Source organism: Desmodus rotundus, chromosome X (genome assembly GCF_022682495.2).
Source record: "Desmodus rotundus isolate HL8 chromosome X, HLdesRot8A.1, whole genome shotgun sequence".
NCBI classification, from domain to species: Eukaryota; Metazoa; Chordata; class Mammalia; order Chiroptera; family Phyllostomidae; genus Desmodus; species Desmodus rotundus.
In genome coordinates, this window is record NC_071400.1 from 45,522,089 (window position 1) to 45,543,636 (window position 21,548).

General features: G+C 44.9%; 1 protein-coding gene across 6 annotated transcripts in view; it reads left to right on the forward strand.

Moving 5' to 3' along the window:
• The window catches only part of FRMPD3 (FERM and PDZ domain containing 3), a 151,901-nt gene that overhangs the window by 98,551 nt on the left and 31,802 nt on the right, over positions 1–21,548 (forward strand). For 5 of the 6 annotated variants that reach the window (XM_053917545.1, XM_045188493.2, XM_024551650.3 and 2 more), the window contains 8 exons: positions 2,060–2,164; positions 6,416–6,523; positions 11,236–11,367; positions 12,812–12,931; positions 16,259–16,395; positions 16,734–16,860; positions 18,936–19,025; positions 20,728–20,907. In XM_053917545.1, coding sequence (XP_053773520.1) covers positions 6,419–6,523; positions 11,236–11,367; positions 12,812–12,931; positions 16,259–16,395; positions 16,734–16,860; positions 18,936–19,025; positions 20,728–20,907 — 891 coding nt within the window. In that variant the 5' untranslated portion in view covers positions 2,060–2,164; positions 6,416–6,418. The remainder of the gene's footprint in view (positions 1–2,059; positions 2,165–6,415; positions 6,524–11,235; positions 11,368–12,811; positions 12,932–16,258; positions 16,396–16,733; positions 16,861–18,935; positions 19,026–20,727; positions 20,908–21,548) is intronic. The other variant, XM_053917546.1, reaches the window with a different exon arrangement.

The following is a 21,548-nucleotide window of genomic DNA, read 5'->3' on the forward strand; positions in this document are numbered from 1 at the left end:
ACTGAGGTTTTGCTGGACTTGGGTTGAATAGGTGGCTTTCTGAAATCTGCCCTATGTGGGGAATGAGATTGCTGGTTGTGAAAGAGAACACAGCTGGGACCAGGGCCCATGACCTGATGAGGACATTTGTTTCTGCTGTGTCTTTATCTTAGGGCCCTGCCCTCCTGTGGCTGATCTGGTAAATGAATCTCAACCCAGCATTAATGGCAGAAAATAGCTAATGTATGGCCTTCTGAGATGGCAGAGACCTTCGGGGCCTTAATATGAAAGGATTCTGGATTGTAGGACTTGAAGGCTTCCTGACAAGGCTGATAGGGGAAGTGTTTTGAAGGAGCTCCAATCTGATTTCCCCCAGTCTCCCTCATCTCAGAAAATAACAACCCTGTTTTTCCTTGTGACTCCTATCTTTTTTCCACCTCCTATATCCAATTCATCAACATATTGTCCTGGTTCTATTTTCAGAATATATCAAGAATTCACTCACTTTTCATCATCTCCATTATTACCATCCTAGTCCAAGCTGCCATCATATTTTAACTGTAGTATGGCAGTAGACTCGTAATTGGTCTCCCTACTTTGGTGTCACACTCCTATACTATTTTCCACACAGCAGCCAGAGGAGTCCTTTTATGAATAAAATGCAAGTCATACCCTGTCTGCTCAAAACCATCCGGTGGAGTAAAATCCAAACTTGCCATGGATTACAAGGCCCTACATGACAAAGCCTCACACTCCCTCTGTAAGCACAACCCCTCTGAATCCCCGTCCAATCATTCTGCTGCATCACACTGGGATCCCTTGCTGTTCCTCACATACCCCACTTCAACTTCCACATCAGAGCCTTTATTGTTTTTTCTAGCTGGATAGCTTTGTCCAGATAACCTCATGGCTTCTCTCCCTCACTTTCTTCAGGTTTTTGCTTAAATGTCACCTTCTCAAAGGGGTCTTCCCTGGCCATCCTGTCTAAACTAACACCCCCATTATGTCCACTCTCACTCATCCTCTTCTGGCACCCCTTACCCTGTTCAGCTTGTCCTCATAGTCCTTATTTGCTACCTAAATGATATTTGTTCATTGTATGCCGGTCCCTGCTAGAATGGATGTTCCTTGAGTCCAGAAAGTTTTGTCTGTCTTGTTTACCACTGAATCCCTCATCACATATAACAACTCTTGGCACATAGAAGGCCCTCCCTAAATTTGTCACATGAATGAATATATGCTCCCGAAGACATGACTCCTGTATTTCCTCCAATCCAAGGAGCACCCAGGAAAGACTTCATTTCAGCGTTCACTAACCATGTATCCTGCTGAATTTGTGGGACAATTTTCAAGAACTAGAGATACTAGCTAATTCTATGGGCATTTCATATGGAATTGTATGAACAAAGTGGTAGAGAGCCCAGAACTGGAAAACCAGGACACCTGGGTAAATCCCCAACGTCTATGTTCCTGCATAGTGTATAAATTGTGGATAAATCATTTTGGAGTGCTAGGCACCCTTTGTCCCACACCTAAAATAATATTTTCTACAAGGGGCCTTCCTAGGGGCAGGGCATAGCTATCAGATGAATAAGATCAATAAAAAACACCATTTAGGTATATCTCACATTAAGAAAACCAAATACATAAAAATTAACCGATGTTATTATTAAAAAATTTTTGCAAACTCCCTTAGACCTAAAGCACAAATAATGAGATTCAGTTTACCCCAATTTGATTCATGCCCAGCTTTTTCAGAACACACCAATCCCAGGGTGAGGCAAAAGTAGATTTACAGTTTGTTCATAGGGAAAATACTCTTAATATAATAATTAAGAAATGATAATACAAAAATAAACTGTTTTGCATATTCACAACTATAAACCTATTTTTGCCCCACACTGTATAAGGAGGCACTTAGCACATTGCCTTGCACCTAGTGGGGGATCAATACTTATTTATTGACTTACTGATAAGTAAGGGAAAGTGTACCCTTCCTGAGACATCTTAACACTGGTGTGGCAAAGGTCAGGTTTTTCTCAGGAATGGAGAACTCACTAGCTCTCTGTTCTATTTCCAGTCCCCCAAATCTGCCTTCATCAGTGCTGCAAAGAAGGCCAAGCTGAGATCCAATCCTGCAAAGGTCCGATTTTCTGAGCAGGTGGCAGTTGGAGAAACAGATGCAGTAAGTGCAGCTTCCACTCTCTTTCCTCACCCCTTGGCCAGAGTCAACTCAGCATTCGAGGCCTCATTCTGGGGCAGTTGCTCATCTGAGTGGACAGCATTACAAAGGGGTTAAAGGTAGAGACCTCAGGGTTCTGGGTGGACAGCGAGTGAGGAGTGTGTGTCATTCAGAGAGGCCCTGGGCATTGTGGGGAGAAATCATATGTTATCAATTCACTCAAGATCCTCATGTTGCTTAGAGAAATTTCATCACTAGCACAGTAGCTTATGCTCAGAACAAGTGCTCTATAAACATCTTTTGGCTACTTGATAGAAACAGGAATGAAGTAGTGGTTTTCTGAAGATCCAGAGAGAGAGTGGCTGATGAAATTGAGGTATCTTCACACTGAAGTGGTCCTGCAGCTCCACAGCTTTACTGAAGAACTGTGCAGTGAAAGGTGGAGCAGACTAGGGGAAATGATACAGACTCTGTTAAGTCACAAAGCTTTTTATTAGGCACCTGCTATGCTCCCAGCACTGCAAGGAATGTGAAATAAATGTGTTTTCTGCCACTGGATACATTTCAGTGATGTTGGGGGGCAAGTGGGGAGACAGTGTAGAATAGATACCCCACTGAGTGGTATGGTTTCAAGGAGCAGGTGATGCTTGGCAGCTTATGCTATGTACCAACCAATTTGGGAGGTCATGGTCCACTTGCAGTCTTTCTCACTTCTATGTGGGGTTTACATGAGCTACACTGTCTGCTCCAGATAAGCAAATAAGAATAGGTAGGTGGAGAGCAGAGAGATGTGTGGTAAGCCATCATGGATTGTGGCCAGAGTCCCCCAGGAATCTGCATATGTTGGTGATATCTGGTTGGGGTAGGGTGGGGTTGGGTAGTGGGGAGGGATAGCCAGAGCTACCAGCCACCTGTGTGCTTTTACAGGCTATCATGTGCTGGGCTGTTGGGAGGCCCACAGCATTTATGTACTGAGGAACAGCTGCAGTTGAGAGAAATTAGTAGGCCCAGACTGAGTGGGAAAATCAATGGAGCAGAGGCACGCAGAAGGTATAGAAGACACAGGTGTCTTTCATCTCCATTTGCCTGACTCTCCTCAAACTCAGCCCAGGCCCTCCTTCATTCCTGTTGCAGGAAGGCAATGAAGCCCAAGGGACTAACTACAGGACCCCACTGGTCAGCTGTCTGAATAATTGGTGATTGGACTTTACTTCAGTCCTAGGAGAAGAAGCTGAGGAGAGGCAGGGGTTGGTGAGGAGAGAGGAAAGGGAGGAGTATGGAGGCACTGCAGATCAGGAAGAACCCTACAGACCCTGACGTCCAAGTCACTAAGAGGATGTTTATGTCTTGAGCCCTTGAAAATCCAGAGAAAATGTGACTTGATATTGTAAAGTATAGACAGGTGTAACCTATTGAATCTCAGCATTATAGAGTAATCAGCCAAGGCCAGGCCACTCAGTAAAGAGCTCCCTCCATTCCTCTCCCTTACCTTCTTCCCCTCCTTTTTTTCTCCCTTCTCTTCCTCTTCCTTCCATTCTTCCTTCCCCATTCTTCCCTTCCTCCACCATGACTTCCCTTCCCATACATGTGTCTCAGCTAGCCACAGGCAGAATCAAGCCCCACTCCAGATCAGTCTGAATGCAAATACCCCAGAGCAGCTGAGACCCTCCCAAGTTATTTCTGTTACTGCTAGACAGGCCACTAGGTGTGGTGTGAGGCTCTTGTCTGCAAGAAGGACAGACATCAGTCTTCCCATTCTAGTTGTGCTTAGGAAATTATAGGATGTAACAACAGCATACCACCACCACTGCCATCAGTATGGACCATAGCAGCCTCGCTATTGGTTGGGACCTGCGGGAGTCCATGTATATCACCCCTTTCCCTTCATGTCCCAGGGCTTTATTAAGCAGGCAGAGCAAAAAAATAAATCCTGTGGGTGCTCCTTTCCAATTCTATTTTTAAACAAAATCAAGTAATTATCTGAGTCCAACCCAGTGTGCTAAATAAAACCTGCCACCACTGAGTGTCGTCAGCATGGGGATCGGAGCCTCTGGACTTAGCAGGAGCAAGGTATTCCAGGATCAGGGAGAGAACCAGGTAGTCACATTTTTTTCAACTCTATAACCCATGACTTCCCACCATGGCTTGACTCCTGGCTCCCCACGACTGCCAACTATACCCCAGCCTGGGAGGATTTATTTGTTCATGTTTTTATACTTTGTCTGTGACAGTACATAAATCTCGACTGTTCTCTTATGGCCTCCTAATAGTCCACACCCACCATCTCCTTCAAAATAAAAATCTAGCCCTGGCTGGTGTGGCTTAATTGATTGAGTGCCGGCCGGCCTGCGAACCAAAGGGCACTGGTTCGATTCCAGTCAGGGCACATGCCTGGGTTACTGGCCAGGTCCCTAGCTGGGGGAGTGTGAGAGGCAACCACACACTGATGTTTCTCTCTCTCTCTTTCTCCCTCCCTTCCCCTCTGTCTAAAATAAGTAAATGAAATCTTTAAAAAAATGAAAAATAATAAAAATCCAATTTACCTTATCTGGGAAAACTTAACACCTGTTGCTTTGTTTTGGTTTTTATAATGGTTCTCTAATGGATTCGTATGTGTATGCATGTGCACACACACCAAGTCACTACAACAAAAGTGTGAGACTAAACCCGGGTATTCTGTTGTTCTCCATACACCACATGGGGCTTAGCACAGTGCAGTGCATATAGTAGAAGCCCAATGAATATTCACTGAATTAAGGAATCTGGCCACCTTATGAAGTTTTTCAGTTCCTGGAAAACTGATGATGTTGGCCCTGGGAAATGGATGGATTCTTGTGATGAGTCTAATCATTCAGGTAAACATTTATCAAGCACCTACTGCTCATATATTCAGCATAATTTATTGAGCACCATCTGTGTGCCAGAGACTCTGCTCAGTGTTATGAGTACAAAGATTAAATAGGACATGGTTATTGTGTTCTGAGTTCACTGTTCAATTGTGAAAGACAAATGCTTTTCAAAAATATGAGAAGAGCACTGGGAGAGATGTGTATAAGTTGCTGTTGGAACACATGAGAACACCAGGTCCAAGGACCTGAAGATACAAAGATACTGGAAAAGGTTTTCCAGAATACATATTTAAGCTGGATTTTAAAGGATGAGTAGGAGTTTGCTGAGGAAGGAGAAAGACAGAGGGAACGGTTTTTATTTTAAAAATATTTATTGATAATTTAACATGTACCACTCTATAAAGTAAAGAAATGTCTGGTCCAGGAAAACTTTCACTATGTAATAATCAGGTATTCAAAAATGGGCTTTTTCAGTGGTTCTCAATCAGGGTCAGGAGTGTCCACTTTCAGAGACCTTTTGGAAATGTCTGAGGATTTTTTTGGTCATCCCTATGGTTTGCTTTGTTATTGGCATTTAGTGTCTCAGGGTCAGAGATGCTAAGTGTCCTGCAGGGAGTGAGACAGTCCCTGAATGATGTCAGCTGTATGGAGGCATGGAAGAGCAACATGGGTACATGGAATGGCAAGACATGACTCTGGGGAAGTAGGCAGGTGCCGGATCAGCAAAGACCTATGATGCCACAGGGTGGGGGAACGGTAGAGCAAAGACATGGATGTGGAAGTGAACTCAGTGTTTGAGGGGCCTGGTGGAAAGGGAGGTGTCAAGAGATACGAGTGAGGTGGGCTCCTAAAGAGGTATCCCACCAGCCCTTCAGTATGTGGTGGTCTTTGTGGGTCAACCACCATTCTAAGCTGTGGAGCTTTGAGCCACACAGTAGAATGTGGTTGTGCTGTGGCATCAAATGGTGAACTTTAAAAACAAATTATTTATTTTTAGAGAGAAGGCAGGGAAAGGAGAAAGAGAGGGAGACAAACATTGATTGGGTAATGGTTGCCTCTTGTAGGCCCCCAACCTGGGACCTGACCCACAGTCCAGGCATGTATCCTGACCAGGAATCAAACCAGTGACATTTTGGTTTGAAGGATGACACCCAACCCACTGAGCTACACCAGCCAGGGCTCAAATGTTGAACATCTGATATGCCTCAATGTCTTAGAGAATTTGGTTTTGGTGTCCGTGCAACATTATTAGTGACCTGCTCTTTCCTCTGTCTCTGTCCCTTCATACCTTTGGCTCCCTGTCTCCTTCACACACTCCTTTTTATTCCTTTCTAAACTCCTGCTCTGGTTTCTTTCCTTCTTCTAAATGAGACCTTCTCTTTGTACTTTCCTTGTCTATTCACAGAAAATGATGAAGAAAGAAGCTCTTCTCCTCATCCCTAATGTTCTGAAGGTCTTCTTAGAAAATGGGCAGATCAAGTCATTCACATTTGATGGCCGGACCACTGTTAAGGTACCTACAGATTCTCCTGTCGGGTCAGCATTGCCCTCTGCAGAGCACACACAGCTGCTGTTCTCCTGGTTGGTTTTTCTGTATCTGCACAGAGCTGTTCGCTGCAAGAGCAAAGTAGCCTTTGAGCTCCTGCTGCTGTGAGCACCTGCCTGTAAAAACACAGTCCTCAGATGATGGCGGGGCGGGGGGGATTTACATGCCCAACTGCATGCTAGTGATTGTAAATGTGTGTGTGCATGCCAGACATGTGTATGTGCATGCATAAGTGTGTATGTATGTACATGCACATGTCCATACACATCTACTGGTCAGTTGATTTGTGTTGGTGTTACACTGGGTCCTTTAAGACTCAGGAGCTAAGGATGTGAAGATCATTAAACCACTTATAAAGCAAAAGTGATTCATGTTGATACACTAACACCGATGCAAGTTTATACACAGAAATCAACAAACTCAATCTCTGTGGAGATAAGCTTAGCCATGCCTTGCTTTTTAAATGGCAAGCAGATCTTAAGCACTGAACCAAGATTTGAAAAGTCCAGCAACAGTCCCTTTGACTATTCTTCTTACAGGAAGAGCAATTACTGAGCTGTGATTCTTGACAGCTCAGTCAGCTGTCTAAAAATTATAGCAATTTCCTCAGTCCTAAGGAGGATAAGTGATGATAAAATTAACACCCAGGTTCAACTCTGCTCTGGAACAGAAATGTCTGCTCCTGTTTCTTCTGAACTCTCTTCAGAAAGAGAATGCCATTTCCAGAATGAGTGTTTCAATGTAACCAATGCTGCTCAGACTGATGGGTGGCTACAGTGCCTGCCCAGAAAACCCACATTGGCTCAAAGGTGTTCTGAGGTACCCATGTGGAGACTAAGACAACCCTATAAATCAAGAAACCCCTGGGCCAGGAAACTTTCCCTAATAGGTGCTCAGAATTGGGCTTACCAGTGGTTCTCAGCCAGGGTTGGCACTGCCCTCTCTTCAGACAGCTTTTGGAAATGTCTGAGGTGATTGGGGGTCATCCCCATGTATGCTACTGGCATTTAGTCTCTCAGGGTCAGAGATGCTAAGTGCCCTGTAGGGAGTGGGACAGTCCCTGACTTATGGAGAATCATTCTGCCCAAAGTGCCAGTAGCACCCTAGTTGCAAAACGCTCAGCCTACCCCGAGTTGATTGAACCAAGAGTTTCTTTGGAAGGCACAGACCTGGGTGGATCCCAGGACCAAAACACACTTCCTAGTGTACCCTGGGATAGTCTTTTGGCAATTGAATGTCTCAGACTATGGGAGGAGCATTGAACTGGAACTAGGTTACCTAGGAGTATCCAAATGTCCCAGTTGTGGATATCTCCTTGTGTCAGAATCCTCCTTGGTGTTGAGTCATGGGTTGGTATGTTCATTTTAGGTCTGTCCCCACACTGGAGCCTTTACTCCTCTCTTTCCCCTTGGAACCTTCTCCAAGTGTTCTCCCACCTTAAAACATCACCACCATTGTGACTTTCAGGTAGCCCCGGCCTTCTAGGACAACAGTGATCCCTGGCTTGTGATATCATTCTGACTTTAGTGGGGGGTGGGGAGTGGTACACTGGCTATTCCTTGGAACTTGGACAGGCTGCCAAGCCACTTGTCCCAGAGAGGAACCTAAGTGAATAGACAGCCTGGCATAGGGGCTGTTACACTTGTAACACCAATTGGCAATCACCAGCTTAGCCATCCACAATCCCAATGCAGCTGAACTGCAAAGAAAACCTCATTTGTTACTGCCAGAGTTCCAGAAACACTGGCGCCTCTTACTACTTGGATAATACAAAAAGATAGTCTCAAGTACCCACCAATTTCCAGCTGAACATTTGAATGCACTACTGTCTTATTCAAGTTTACTGAGGGGCTTTTTGGCAGCCCTGGCTGTAAGGGAGCTTCACAATCCAAAGCCTGCTTCTTCCCAGCCTTTGGGGGCTGAGTGATGCTGACTCCACAAACACATACTCTGGAGCCCAGTGTGGGCTGAAGTCACAGCAAATAGATGGTAGAAGTTTCAAACTGACATTTGGCCAACCCCCACAGATATGTTTCCAGACACCCTAATATTAAAAGTAGGGCAACAGAGCAGACAGAGCCCAGAAGTAATCAGATTTATAACTGTACACAAGACATGTAATGTAGTTCCCGTGTGAGCACATTTGTCAAGTTGCTAAATTGATTCACTCTAAAAGTCAGCTACAATAAAAAAATGAACATTTTGCCAGTAACTCTGGTCATTCAATTTATATTTTGAATCCAGAAAGTTGACTTTTCAATCACATAATTGTAGCTTTTGCTATTTTTAAATTCCTAAATAAAGAGTTGAGGGACGACTTTTCAAGAACCAAGATGGCAGCGTAGGTAGACACACTGAGCCTCCTCGCACAACCAGAACTGACATAAAATCGAAAGGCAAGGGGGTCCGACACCAAGGAAATAAAAAATAAACATTCATCCAGACCCGTAGGAGGGGCGGAGATGGGCAGCCGGGGCAGAGAGGACTCCTGTGGCCGTGGCAGGACCGAGACTGGTGGAGTGTGGGACGAATGGGGCAGGCAGTCTGACCACTAGCAGACCCTGCGGCCCCACAGTCCAGCACAGATAAACTGGGACAAACGGAGGGGAGCAAAGCAGACCGCGTAACCCAGGGCTCCAGCACGGAGGAAATAAAGCCTCAGACCTATGATTGAAAGAGCCCGTGGGGGTTGGGGTGGCAGCAGGAGAAATTCCCAGCCTCACAGGAGAGGTCGTTGGAGAGACCCACAGGGGCCTAGAGTGTGCACCCACTCGGGAACCAGCACCAGAGGGGCCCAATTTGATTGTGGGTAGCAGAGGGAGTGACTGAAATCCGGTGGAGAGTGGATCAGGTGCCATTGCTCCCTCTCAGCCCCTCCCCCAGGTACAGCGTCACAGCCCAGCAACCAGCATTACCCCGCCTCCGGTGAACACCTAAGTCTCAGCCCCTTTAAGTAACAGATGTGCCAAGACAAAAAAAAAAAAAAAAATGGACCAAATGACAGAACACCTCAAAGCTCCAGAAAAAATACAACTAAGGGAGGAAGACATACCCAACCTATTGGATGCACAGTTCAAAACACTGCTTATTAAGACACTCACAGAATTGGTTGAATTTGGTCTAAAACTACATGAAAAAATGAAGGCTATGCTAAGAGAAACAAATGAAAATGAACCAATAGTGATGCGAAGAAACTGGGACTCAAATCAATGAAATGGTGTGGACCAGAAGGAAGAAAGAAACATCCAACCAGAAAAGAATGAAGAAACAAGAATTCAGAAAAATAGGGAGAGGCTTAGGAACCTCCAGGACATCTTGAAACGTTCCAACATCCGAATTATAGGGGTGCCAGAAGGAGAAGGGGAAGAACAAAAAATTGAAAACTTATTTGAACAAATAATGAAGGAGAACTTCCCCAGTCTGGCAAAGGAAATAGACTTCCAGGAAGTCCAGGAAGCTCAGAGAGTCCCAAAGAAGCTGGACCCAAGAAGGAACACACCAAGGCACATCATAATTACATTAGCCAAGATGAAACAGAAGGAGAGAATCTTAGAAGCAGCAAGAGAAAAAGACACAGTTACCTACAAAGGAGTTCCCATAAGACTGTCAGCTGATTTCTCAAAAGAGACCTTACAGGCAAAAAGGGACTGGCAAAAAGTATTCCAAGTCATGAAAGGCAAGGGCCTACATCCAAGATTACTCTATCCAGCAAAGCTATCATTTAGAATGGAAGGGCAGATAAAGTGCTTCTCAGATAAGGTTAAGTTAAAGGAGTTCATCATCGCCAAGCCCTTATTATAGGAAATGTTAAAGGGACTTATCTAAGAAAAAGAAGATAAAAAATAGGAACAGTAAAAATGACAGCAAACTCACAGTTATTAACAACCACAGCTAAAACCAAAACAAAAGCAAACTAAGCAAACAACTAGAACAGAAACAGAACCACAGAAATGGAGATCACATGAAGGGTTATCAATAGGGGATTGGAAGGAGGAGAGAGGGGGAAAGGTACAGAGAATAAATAGCATAAATGATAGGTGGAAAATAGACAGGGGGAGGGTAAGAATAGTATAGGAAATGTAGAAGCCAAAGAACTTATAAGTATGACCCATGGACATGAACAATAGGGGGGGAATGTGGGAGGGAGGGGGTGGGCAGGATGGAGTGGAGTGAGGCGGGGGGAATGGGACAACTGTAATAGCATCATCAATAAATATATCAAAAAAAAAAAAAAGAGTTGAGGGACAAACCAAAGTGAACATTCTTACATGAGAAAGTAAGGGAAGAACAGTACAGTGGCTGACACTTAGTAAGCACTCAGAAAATAATTTGTTGAAAGGAGGAAGAGAAGGAGGAAAGGAGGGCAAATGATTATACCTTCTTTTGCTATATGCCTGCCCAGGCCAAATACAGAAATACTTCTCTCCACCCCCTGCACCACTGGTGTTCCCCAGGGCCCAGGCCTCTAAAGAGCACTCATGTATCCCTCTCCTCATCCTGGAGCACAATGCCTAGACCACCATAATGGCCAGTATCTCTGTCTGGCCCACTTTCTAAGCCTCAGCCTTCTCCCCAGGACTACCGTTCTTGGTAGTCAGTCCCCCTCACCCATGTTTGGTGCTTAGAGTAGCTTAGAGCTACAATTGAGCTCCCTCTCAAAGCTCTTTTCTCTTCCACAGGATGTGATGGTGACATTACAGGATCGTCTTTCCCTGAGATACATTGAGCACTTTGCTCTTGTCCTTGAGTATGCTGGGCCAGAACAGAACCACAAGTTCCTGCTTCTCCAGGAGAAGCAGCCCCTGGCTTATGTAAGTAACTCTTTTATCCTGTCTTGATAGCTTTGCATGTGACCTCTACTAGAAAAGGGGACCCCAGGCACTCTCTTTCTAGAAAATTCATAATGATGTATTTGGCCAGCTCCCAGAAGTTACAGTTCTCAATCGAAGTTTGTACTACCCACATCCAGAGGGCTTTTGGTAATGTTCCCTGTGACCTAAAAAGGGCATGAAGATTGTTAGTCCTGGTCTCTAAGGGTAAAGTGTGGGGTGGTAACTCACCGCATGGCTCCTGGAATGCTGAGTTGAAGAACATTGCCAACTCTCCTGTCTCCTGGAAGCTGTGCCTGCTAGATTTTTCTGCCTTGGAGAGGAAACTTGGCCTTCACTTGAAGCCTGTTATGAAAGGGTCAGGCAATGGAGCTTAGTGAGACCAGTGAGGCCAGGACAAGTGTTGGATGGGAATAGGCTGGTTGGGGCCAAGGATGGGCAATATGTCACCCATATCAACTTCCAAGGCAGAGTAGGAGACAGCATCTTATCATCTTAGCTCTTGTCACATGGAAAAAAGGCTGGGGAAATCCATGATGGCTGCATAATATTTCACCAATAGTGAAGCACCAGGAATAACCAAAGAAGCAACCAGGGCCAATTAATATTCCCAGAGAGGGAGGGAAGGAGTTGGAGAAGGACAGTTGGGAAGAAATGGGTAAATGGAAGTGAAACAAAAGCCAGAATCAGATGCAAAAAATGGAAGGATTTTGGGAAGAAAAATTATTCAAGTTTAGCTTTCAGCCAAATGCAGCCTTGGGACTCACAAGTTCCCACACATGAAGGGAAGGTTGTGGGTATCATGCTTGGAGAGAAGCCTCAATGCCTCCCTGACCCTCAAGAGGTCTTTTGAATCCAATTGGTCTCTTGTTCCAAATTGGATTTTAAACATTTTTATTGAAAAAAGGAATCAAATATACACAAGAATAAGAGGAGTTATATAGGGAATTCTTATTACCCAGTGCCAGCTTCAGCAGTTACTGTTTTATATTGCCCATTTGTTTCATCTATACCTCCAAATGGCATTTTAAATCTTTGATTTGTCTTCTAATCAGGAACTTACTCTGCTTGAGTCTAGGCCCCTCCACAAGGTGAAGGAATTAGCCCCACAGCAAGAAAAGAGTCAGAGAAATTCCCAGGAGCCCTCTCTTCAGACCTAGTATCTGGGACCTTAGACCTAATTGTTGATAAAGGCCACGTTCTGGATAAATGATTCAAAAATTCTAGTCACTTGGGTCACAAGGGCAGAAAAGAAGGGTGGCCCCTCATCACTTTTCTCTAAGGGTAATTGGAATTGGCCAGGTAGGAGACAACACCCTTGCTCTGCCCGAAGCCCCACCTTGAGGAGCCACCAAGCTGGCTCCTACTAGCACAGCCATTGATTCCCAGATCTCTTTGCCTCCCACCTCTCATCCCTGGGATTCAGGTGGTACAGCGGACACACTATCATGGAATGAAATGCCTCTTCCGAATAAGCTTCTTTCCCAAAGATCCTGTGGAGCTGCTGCGTCGGGATCCTGCTGCTTTTGAGTACCTGTACATCCAGGTAGAGTCTGATTTGAGATACTCAGAGAGACAGACCATTGGACAAAAAAGCAGGCAGGCCATCACAATGAAGTCACTATATAAGTTTTTCCAACCTCCAGGTAGCTGTGAAGGCCCTTTCCTTTTCTGCTACCACCGTAGAACATGGCCAGGTTGATTGGCCTGGTGACCTAAGCTGGCTGTGTCTCAAAGTCCTGTTGTTTGCTTACACAGATCTCAATTTTCAGGAGCAAGCAACGCAATAACTCTGACACCATCACAGAATCCCAAGGTTTAACAAGCCCATTTGGGTGCACAGGGGTTCCCAACCCCCAGTGCCTAGCTCCAGTAAGGAGATGATTCCCAATTTAGTCCATCCAGAGACATTTACTCTGAGCCAGGCCCTGTGCTCAGTGCTAGTAATCAAGATGAACAAAGAAATGTCTTACTTGCTAGAGCTCAGAGATATGTGTATTTATATTTATAAGTAAATATAAAATAGTGTAGCAGGGTACGATGCCAATAGCAGCATCCAGGAAGCAGTTTGCCAGCTCTCCATGGGAGAGGATCATGAAGGCTTCACAGAGGAAGTGATGTGTACATGCTCTTAGCCTTGAAAGATGAGTGGATGTTTACTGTGTGCAGAGTTGGAGTGGAAGGGGCACGTTCTACACAAAGGGCCTAGCATCTGCAAAGGCTTGGTGGCATGAAACAGCACAGCATGATGCAAGAAATGTGAGTAATTTATTATATCTGGAGTACAGAATATGAAGTAAGGAGTGTTAAGAAATGAAATGGGAGAAACAGGAAGCAGATGGCGAAGGGCTTGATAGGTCATGGCAAGAGTAGGCTTTAAAATTCTTTAGGGTCATGTTTCTCAAAGTGTGGTCCCTGGACCAGCAGCAGAAGCATTAACCAGGAACTTGTTAGAAATGCAAATTCTTGAGCCCTAGTCTAGTCCTACTGAATCAGAAATCCTGGCATTTGGGCCCAGCAATCTGTTTTAACAAGACTTCTAGTGGACTCTGATGTCCAATGGAGTTTGAAAACCACTGTTTCAGGGCAGTGGGTCTTAACTCTAGCTGCACATTAGAATGATCTGGGAAGCTTTGAGAAAAATGTTTTTCCCCACCCAAGACCAAATAAATCAAAATCTATGGGAATCAGGTCCAAATATTTACATTTTCTAAATTCCTCATGTGATTCTAACATGCACCTAAAGAAATCCTGTTGTAGGGTGGGTGCACAGAAGTGTTGAAAGGAGAATAACCTGGCCAGATGAGCAATTTTGAAAGAACGCATCATGCTAAAGAAGTACACCAGCTAGGGAGTTATCACAGTGATCCATAGAAGAAATAATGGGGGCTGAAATCAGGGCAGTGATGGAGGGGGTGGGGTATGGTACAAGAGATATTTAAAAGATAGAATTGATGAGCTTTGAGTTGATAAGTGGTAGAGGTGGTATCACTTCCCAAGTTAGGTAGTGGAATGAGTTCAAGGAAAAGATGAGCTCATTTTGGAATATGTTCAGTTTTAGGTGCCCATAAGATTACAGAGTGCTTGATAAGAGGGGACAGAAACCCTCAAAACTCATCTCTGATGATGGCTGATCATGGTCATCCTTGCTGCCCCTTCTGACAACCTAAAATGTTAGGAACATTTTTCAAACAGCCTTGGGTTTCTTTACCAGCACTTTGACTCAGTTGTGGTTCCTCTATGGTGTCACATCTAAGAAATCTTTCCCTAACCCAAGGTCACAAAGATTTTCTCCCATCTGATTCTAGAAGTTTTATCATTTTAGATTTTACATTTAGGTCTGAGATTCATTTTGAGTTAACTTTTGTATGTGGTACAAAGTACTAATCAAAAAAATTTTTTTGGCCTGTGGATATCTAGTTGTTCTAGCACTATTTATTAAAAAGACTATCCTTTCTCCATTGAATTGCCTTTACACTTTTGTCAAAAATCAGTTGCCTATATGTATGTGAATCTATTTCTGAACTATCTTTTTATTCCACTGATTTACCTGTTTATCCTTATGCCAACATCACATTCTTTGTATTACTGTAGCTTTATAATAAGTCTTAAAATCAGGTAGTGTTTGTCCTCCAACTTTGTTCTACTTTTTCAGTTGTTTTGACCGTCCTAGGTCCTTTGCATTTCCATGTGAACTTTACAATTTGCTTATCAATTTCTGCCAAAAACCAGCTGTGATTCTGAGTGGGTTAAATCTATAGATAGATTTGGGGAGAATTGACATCTTAATAATATTGAGTCTTCAAACCCATGAACACAGTATATTTTTACATTTATTCATGTCTTCTTTAATTTTTCTCGGCAGTATTTTCTAGTTTTCAGTGTAAAGGTCTTTCACATATTTTGACATATGTATCCTTAGTTTTCTCATATTTTTGATTCTATGATGAATGGTTTTGATTTTAATTTCAATTCTAATTGTCAGAAGCATATAGAAATGTAATTCTTTTTTTGTAATTTATTCTTATATGTTAATCTTATATCCTGAAACCCTGCTAACTCATTAGTTCCAGTAGTTTTTTGTAGATTCCATTGGATTTTCTATGTAGATGATCATTGATGAAGCATTCCTTCTCCCCTTTCTCCTATATGGCTCCCTAGCTCCTTAACTCATCCTGTTTCCACTTCAACATAATGGGCAACTGGTCTAACCAAGAGTGAATCTTTGATGAACACATCAAAGTGATGCACTCACTTTGAAGTGAAGATTCACTTTGAAGTGAATCTTTGAACCAAAGAGTGAATCTTTGGAGCTGGAACTCCAACCCTCAGAGTTTGGGAATTATCATACCCTTGACCAGTAGCTCTAGCATACCCCTTTTAGGTTAGCATAAGAGAAACTGACTCATCAGTGCTTTTTGACCTTCAGACCCCAACAAACAGAATATCTGCCTCATTTCTGAAATCCATCTGTCATCCTAGGCTTCTGGGCCAGAGCCCTATAGAGAGCCCCTCCCAATGTCTCTCTTCTTTTGTTCCCATCTGAGCTGGGGAGGGGGCGATGAGTAAAAACATGGAGGGGTTCTTGTAAGAGAAGGAAATAAAGGAAGTATCACTAGCAACCTCACTTATGCCAGTGTGTGCACCTATCACTGAGAAGAAAACCATTCAATATCTGCGGAATGAAGTGAATAGTATCTCTGAGACATGAGGTTCCTGTTACCTCTCCCCCAAAGGCAGAACTTTTCTATTCTCCTTGATCTAGAAGTCTCCCTGGCACTAGGATGCTTTTCTGTGATGGAAGGGAGTAGATGGGTGGGTGAGGAGGGGATGACTCCTTTAACTAACAGGTTTGGATTGTCCTGTTTCACAGAGTCGGAATGATGTTATCCGAGAACGCTTTGGAATGGACCCCAAGCCGGAGATGCTTTTGGGCCTTGCTGCCCTCCACATCTATATCACTGTCTCAGCCACTCGACCTAGTCAGAAGATTTCACTCAAGAATGTGGAGTGAGTTGTGCTGAGACCCTTTGGGATGGGGCACTTCTAAGGCTATGTAGGGAGGAGGTGCATTGTTTGAGTTGTGCTATGCTTTTTGGGAATGTAGATCTGGGATGGGAGTGAGAATTGGTGTTCCTCATACCTAGACCATGATGTCCTTGAGCTACAGCTTATACTGGGGAACTGTGGCCAGTCTTATTCTCCTTCTCCACCCAACCCAGGCTTTCTCCCAGGCTTCATCCCTTTGTCTCTGCCTCTCAGATTCAGTCTGTTTCTGTCTTACCATCTTCCTTTCTCTGTCCCACTTTGTCTTTCTCGTTAATTTCTTACTTTTCTTCTGCTTTTAGGAAGGAGTGGGGCCTGGAACCCTTTCTTCCCCCCTCCCTCCTGCAGAGCATCAAAGAGAAGAACCTCCGGAAATCTCTCTCTCAGCAACTGAAGGTTCACCAAACACATCCTTCCAGTGGCACCAAGGTACCCAGAGCAGGCCATTGGGCACCCTGTTCAGGCACTAGTGGCCATGGCGGCTCCTGCATGGTTTCCAAGCAGGCCTGGTCTTCTGGGGGATCCTGCCCACTGTTTTCAACTTGGGTACAATGCAGCTTGGCTGGATTTGGGGAATGATTGTGGAGAGGGGATTTCCCCAAGCCTGAGCCTCCCCCAGGGGAAGCTCAGTGGCCAGTCACTGAGAAAGCCCAGGGTCCTCTGAGTAAAGGGACCAAGATGCAGGAAGAGAAAATTTTCAGGTCATTTCACCCATTTAGTCAGTGCTGGTTGAACATCTGCTATATGGACAGCACTAGACCCTGGGTAGCACATGTTTTCCTGTTTCTCTCATTTAATTTCTGATTCATTAATCCTGGGACAGGGTATTTTGGGAGATAAAAGCCCAGCCTGGTGAGACAAGGCAGGAGTTGGAGAATGGGTCACTGGGTGGCATGTTGAGGGCTCTGTTCACTGCTCTACATTCCTGAACATTCTTGGGCACCTGCTGAGGACCTCCCGCTCTCTGCTCCCCCAGCTCTGTATGCTCTTCTCATGCTTGTGAAGCTCAGTCTGCTTGTGCCTAGGAAGCAGGAGGGTGGTTAGAAGCACTGAAATCAGCATGCAGATGTAGACACAAGACATTGTCTCCTCCATTTACTCCACCTATTTCAGATTCCTTGCATTACCAACTAGCTTCTCTTTTAAGATGCAAATTTCCCATAAGAGTTAAGCCATTCATACCTTGCTGTGCATATTTAATCAGATTGTTTTCTTCCCAGAAGAGGAGAACATCAGTGCTCCCAACCATCTCCTCAGCAAACTTTTTTGAGGATCCCCAGTCCTTGGACTGGAGATTCAAAGTTGAAGAAGGCCTGGTTTCCAATCTCAAGTTGGGGAAAAGGCTGGTGGGGAAACACCAGTCAGTCACAACACAATGCAACAAGCATGGGACTCTGAAAGCATGCAGAAAGAACACCCAATCCAAACTGAGGAAGGCAGAAAAGGCCAGGAATTGGTGCATTCAATGCCAAAGCTGAGTCTTGATGGACAGACCATCAAGAGTTTGTCTAGATGAACTGGTGGGGGCAAGACTTTCCCAGGGAGGGAGATCTGTTTATACAAAGTCATCAGGACATTAGAGAATGTAGTACATGAAAAGAAATGCAAATAGTTCACCATAAGCCAGGACAGAGAGTTCAAGGAACACTCTTGGGTCAGGGAAAAGTAGGGGCAAGAGAGAAGGCTGGAGAAGTTGGCAGGAGCCAATTCATGGAGGGTCTTGTGTGCTGTGGAAAGGGGTTTATACTTCATCCTGTAGGGCAGCCAAGAACCACTGAAGGGTTTAAGCAGGCAGCTAATAGGATTAATGTTATATTTTAGGATGTTCCCTATAAGTAGCATGGAGGGGCTGAGGAAAATGAGTGTCAGTACTGAAGGTAACCTGGCTGCCACCCTAATACAGGTGGGGGGCATCAAGGCAGTGACCATGGGGCTAGAGAAGAGGGTTGGATAGACAGGAGGTGGAATCAAGATGATTTGGTGACTAGTGGACTTCTCAGGTAAGAGGATGAGGGAGAAGTCCAGTGTGACACCCAGGTTTCTAGCTGAAACCCCCAGGGGATGCTGCTGTTACTATTAGAGACTTTTGTACAAGTAAATGCCAGAGGAAGAGCAGGCTTGGGACTTAGGTGTGCTCAGGATCAAAGGTTTGGGATGGTTAGTAGCTAGTGGCTATAGGGGATCTCAGGAGATAGGTATAAATAAAGTGGGGGTCTTACAGTTGGAGAAAGGTGTTGTAATTAACCCCCCAAAATAAGTAAGCTGGATTCTTAAGGAATGAGGATCAGTAGGAAACAGGTTTTAAGAAGGGAGAGGGGATGCTAGAAGCAAGACCTGTCTGAAGGGGAACCTTCCTGCAGTTTCTCTGAGGGTCTCCTCACACTCCCACAGTGTGTCTTGCTGACTCTATCCTATCCTGAGATGTTGACACTCCTTCCTGAGAACACAGGTTTGCTTTTGTGTATCTCAAGTTTCTCATATTTTTGAGTGGGTTGTTTCCACAGGGCTCCGCAATTCAGGCAAAGCTCCAGTATCTTCGAATTCTGAATGAACTTCCAACCTTCACTGGCGTTTTGTTCAACACTGTGGGTCTGGTCAGTAAGGGCAGTGGGATTGGGTGGGAGGGAGCCCTTTGTGGATGCTTTCCTTGGGTGGAGGGCAGGAGGGACTCAATCAGAGCTTTAGGATGACACTTTATCTCAGCAAATATTTCTGAAGGTCTTCCCTCCTATTCCTCCTTCTTCTCCCTCTCCCCTCCCATGGTGCTCTGGTAAAATGGTAAAGTAGAAGGTGATTTTTGTTTTCAGTATCCCTCCATGACCCTGTTGTGTCTCCTTTCCTCAATTTCAGAAGTTGGTAAACTTTTCCCATAAAGGACAAGATAGTGAATATTTTAGGCTTTGCAGTTGGGTATGCACATGTCACAAATACTCAGCCCTGCTATTGTAGCATGAAAGCAGCCATAGACAGTGCATAAACAAACAGGCGTGGCTGTGTTCCCATATCTCTATTTATGGACACCGAACTTTGAATTTCATGTAATTTTCACATGTCACAAAATATGGTTCTTTTGAATACTTCCCAACCATTTAAAAATGTAAAAAAACATTCTTAGCTCATGGGCCATATAAAAACTGGTGGTGGGCCAGACTCTTACTCTGTTTCACTGCATTCCCTATAACCCTGCAGCCCCCCACCCCAGGTTTCTTGAATCAGTATGTTTTCCTCTGCCTGCCTAGGGCCTCCACTATAGCAACACTCTTCCCAAGAGGGGGAGGGGCTGCTGGTCCCCCTAAGACTGTGCCCTAGGCTAGTTTACCCTAGTGAGCTACTGCAAAAGGAAATTCAAATCATCTTGCTGACTGGGTCCAAGTGCTTGTCATGCTCTGGGGAACAAACTATCATGCTCATGGGGCACCAAAGGAAAGGTGCTTATCAAAGTATCTATAGCAGATAAAAGAGGTTCCTTGGGGTGATGCTCATACCCCAGAATGGGCCAGCAGATGGCTCAGGGTTGATGGTGCCAAGGAGCCTGTCGGGATCACTTAAGAGAATTCAGTCCACCCAGCACAGAAGTATCCATTTACATACTGGGATTTGAAGATCACTGAAAACCCACTGCCCCCTCCCTCCACTCCACCCCCTCCACTCTGCCACTGCTGAAATTCTTATAAGCCATTCCTTTGGGTTAAGATTGATGTAGTGCCTATTAAAGGGCAAATATCTTCTTAGGGAGAGAGACCCCCCCCCCATTAAATACCCAATCAACCCTTAACACTTTAGACAGAGTTACTTTTTGTCTGTTTAGCTTTTGGCAACCAGTGAGAAGTGAAAGTTTGAGTGGCTGTTTGTTGGGGTTAGGGAATAAAGACCAAACCCAGGATGCTACCTGTTCAAACAGAGTACTGGGTGGATGCCTTGAGTGGCCTGCAGCAACAAATGCAAAGTTGGTGGGGCTTGATAGGAACAGGATACTATAAAGGCACTGGAAAAAGCCTCAGCTACTTCGTGATTTTGCTACAGCCAGCTCTGCTGCTGCCCACTTCACTCAACCTGCTGCTGAGGCTAAGGTATCCATTTAGACAGACAACCTGGGTCCCTGTCCTGACAACAGGAACATCCAAGACCATTTTTCCCTCAAGGTTGTCCTCCTTCTCTGGCACTGAGCCCCAGATGTTTCCAGACTTCCCAGTAGAACCGGCCCAATGCTTGTTTTCTATTTCCTACTCCTATCTCTTCTCCCTGCCTTCTTTGCCTTTCTTTCTGTGAATGCTGCCCACCACACTTGGGCACCAGGATGAGAAGCAGTCAGCCACCACTCTCCTGGTAGGACCCCGTCATGGCATCAGCCATGTTATTGACCTCAAAACCAACCTCACCACTGTGCTGTCTGAGTTCAGCAAGATCAGCAAGATCCAGCTGTTTCGGGAGAACCAAGGCGTGGCCCGAGTGGAAACCAGCATCATGGATGCCAAGGTAAGCCTGGCTTTGGGACTATTTCTCCGTAGGGACAGGCCTTGGGAACAAAGGAACAAATAATCTTGAAAAAGAGAGTTTGAGCCTGTCAGGTGAGGTTATTCTGAAGTGGTTCCGATCATGAACCCATTTGGGCTCATCTTTCTTGCCCTTCTCAAACCTGTGGGACATGCTATCTTGACCACATATTAAGGTCAGACAGTGCTAGGGAAAGCTAGGGAGTGCCCAATCACCCATAAGAGGTCTTTAGCAGTAGGTAGGGGAAATGGAGAACTTGGAGCTACCTCCAAGCCACCACTCCCCAATCTTGTGTCATAGCACAGATAGGATATTACATTCATGTGAAATAGTGGGATAAATGTACCCCAGAAACTCTAGCCACCCCATGTGTATACTAGTTGGAGAGCCCTGCCACAGGCACACACACTTGGAATCATGCAGGAGGGGATGTCTGAGTATGTAGATAAGATCTAAGGAGGCCTGGGGAGACAGCAGGTAGAACCTGTTCCCCATTTCACTTCCCAGGGTCTACCTCTTTCAGAACCTTAGAACCTTTCTCATCAATGAGGTCATTTAGACTACCAAGCAACTATTGTCTGTGCAGAGTCAGGCAGCCTTGGTCTGCCACGGCTTTCCTGTTT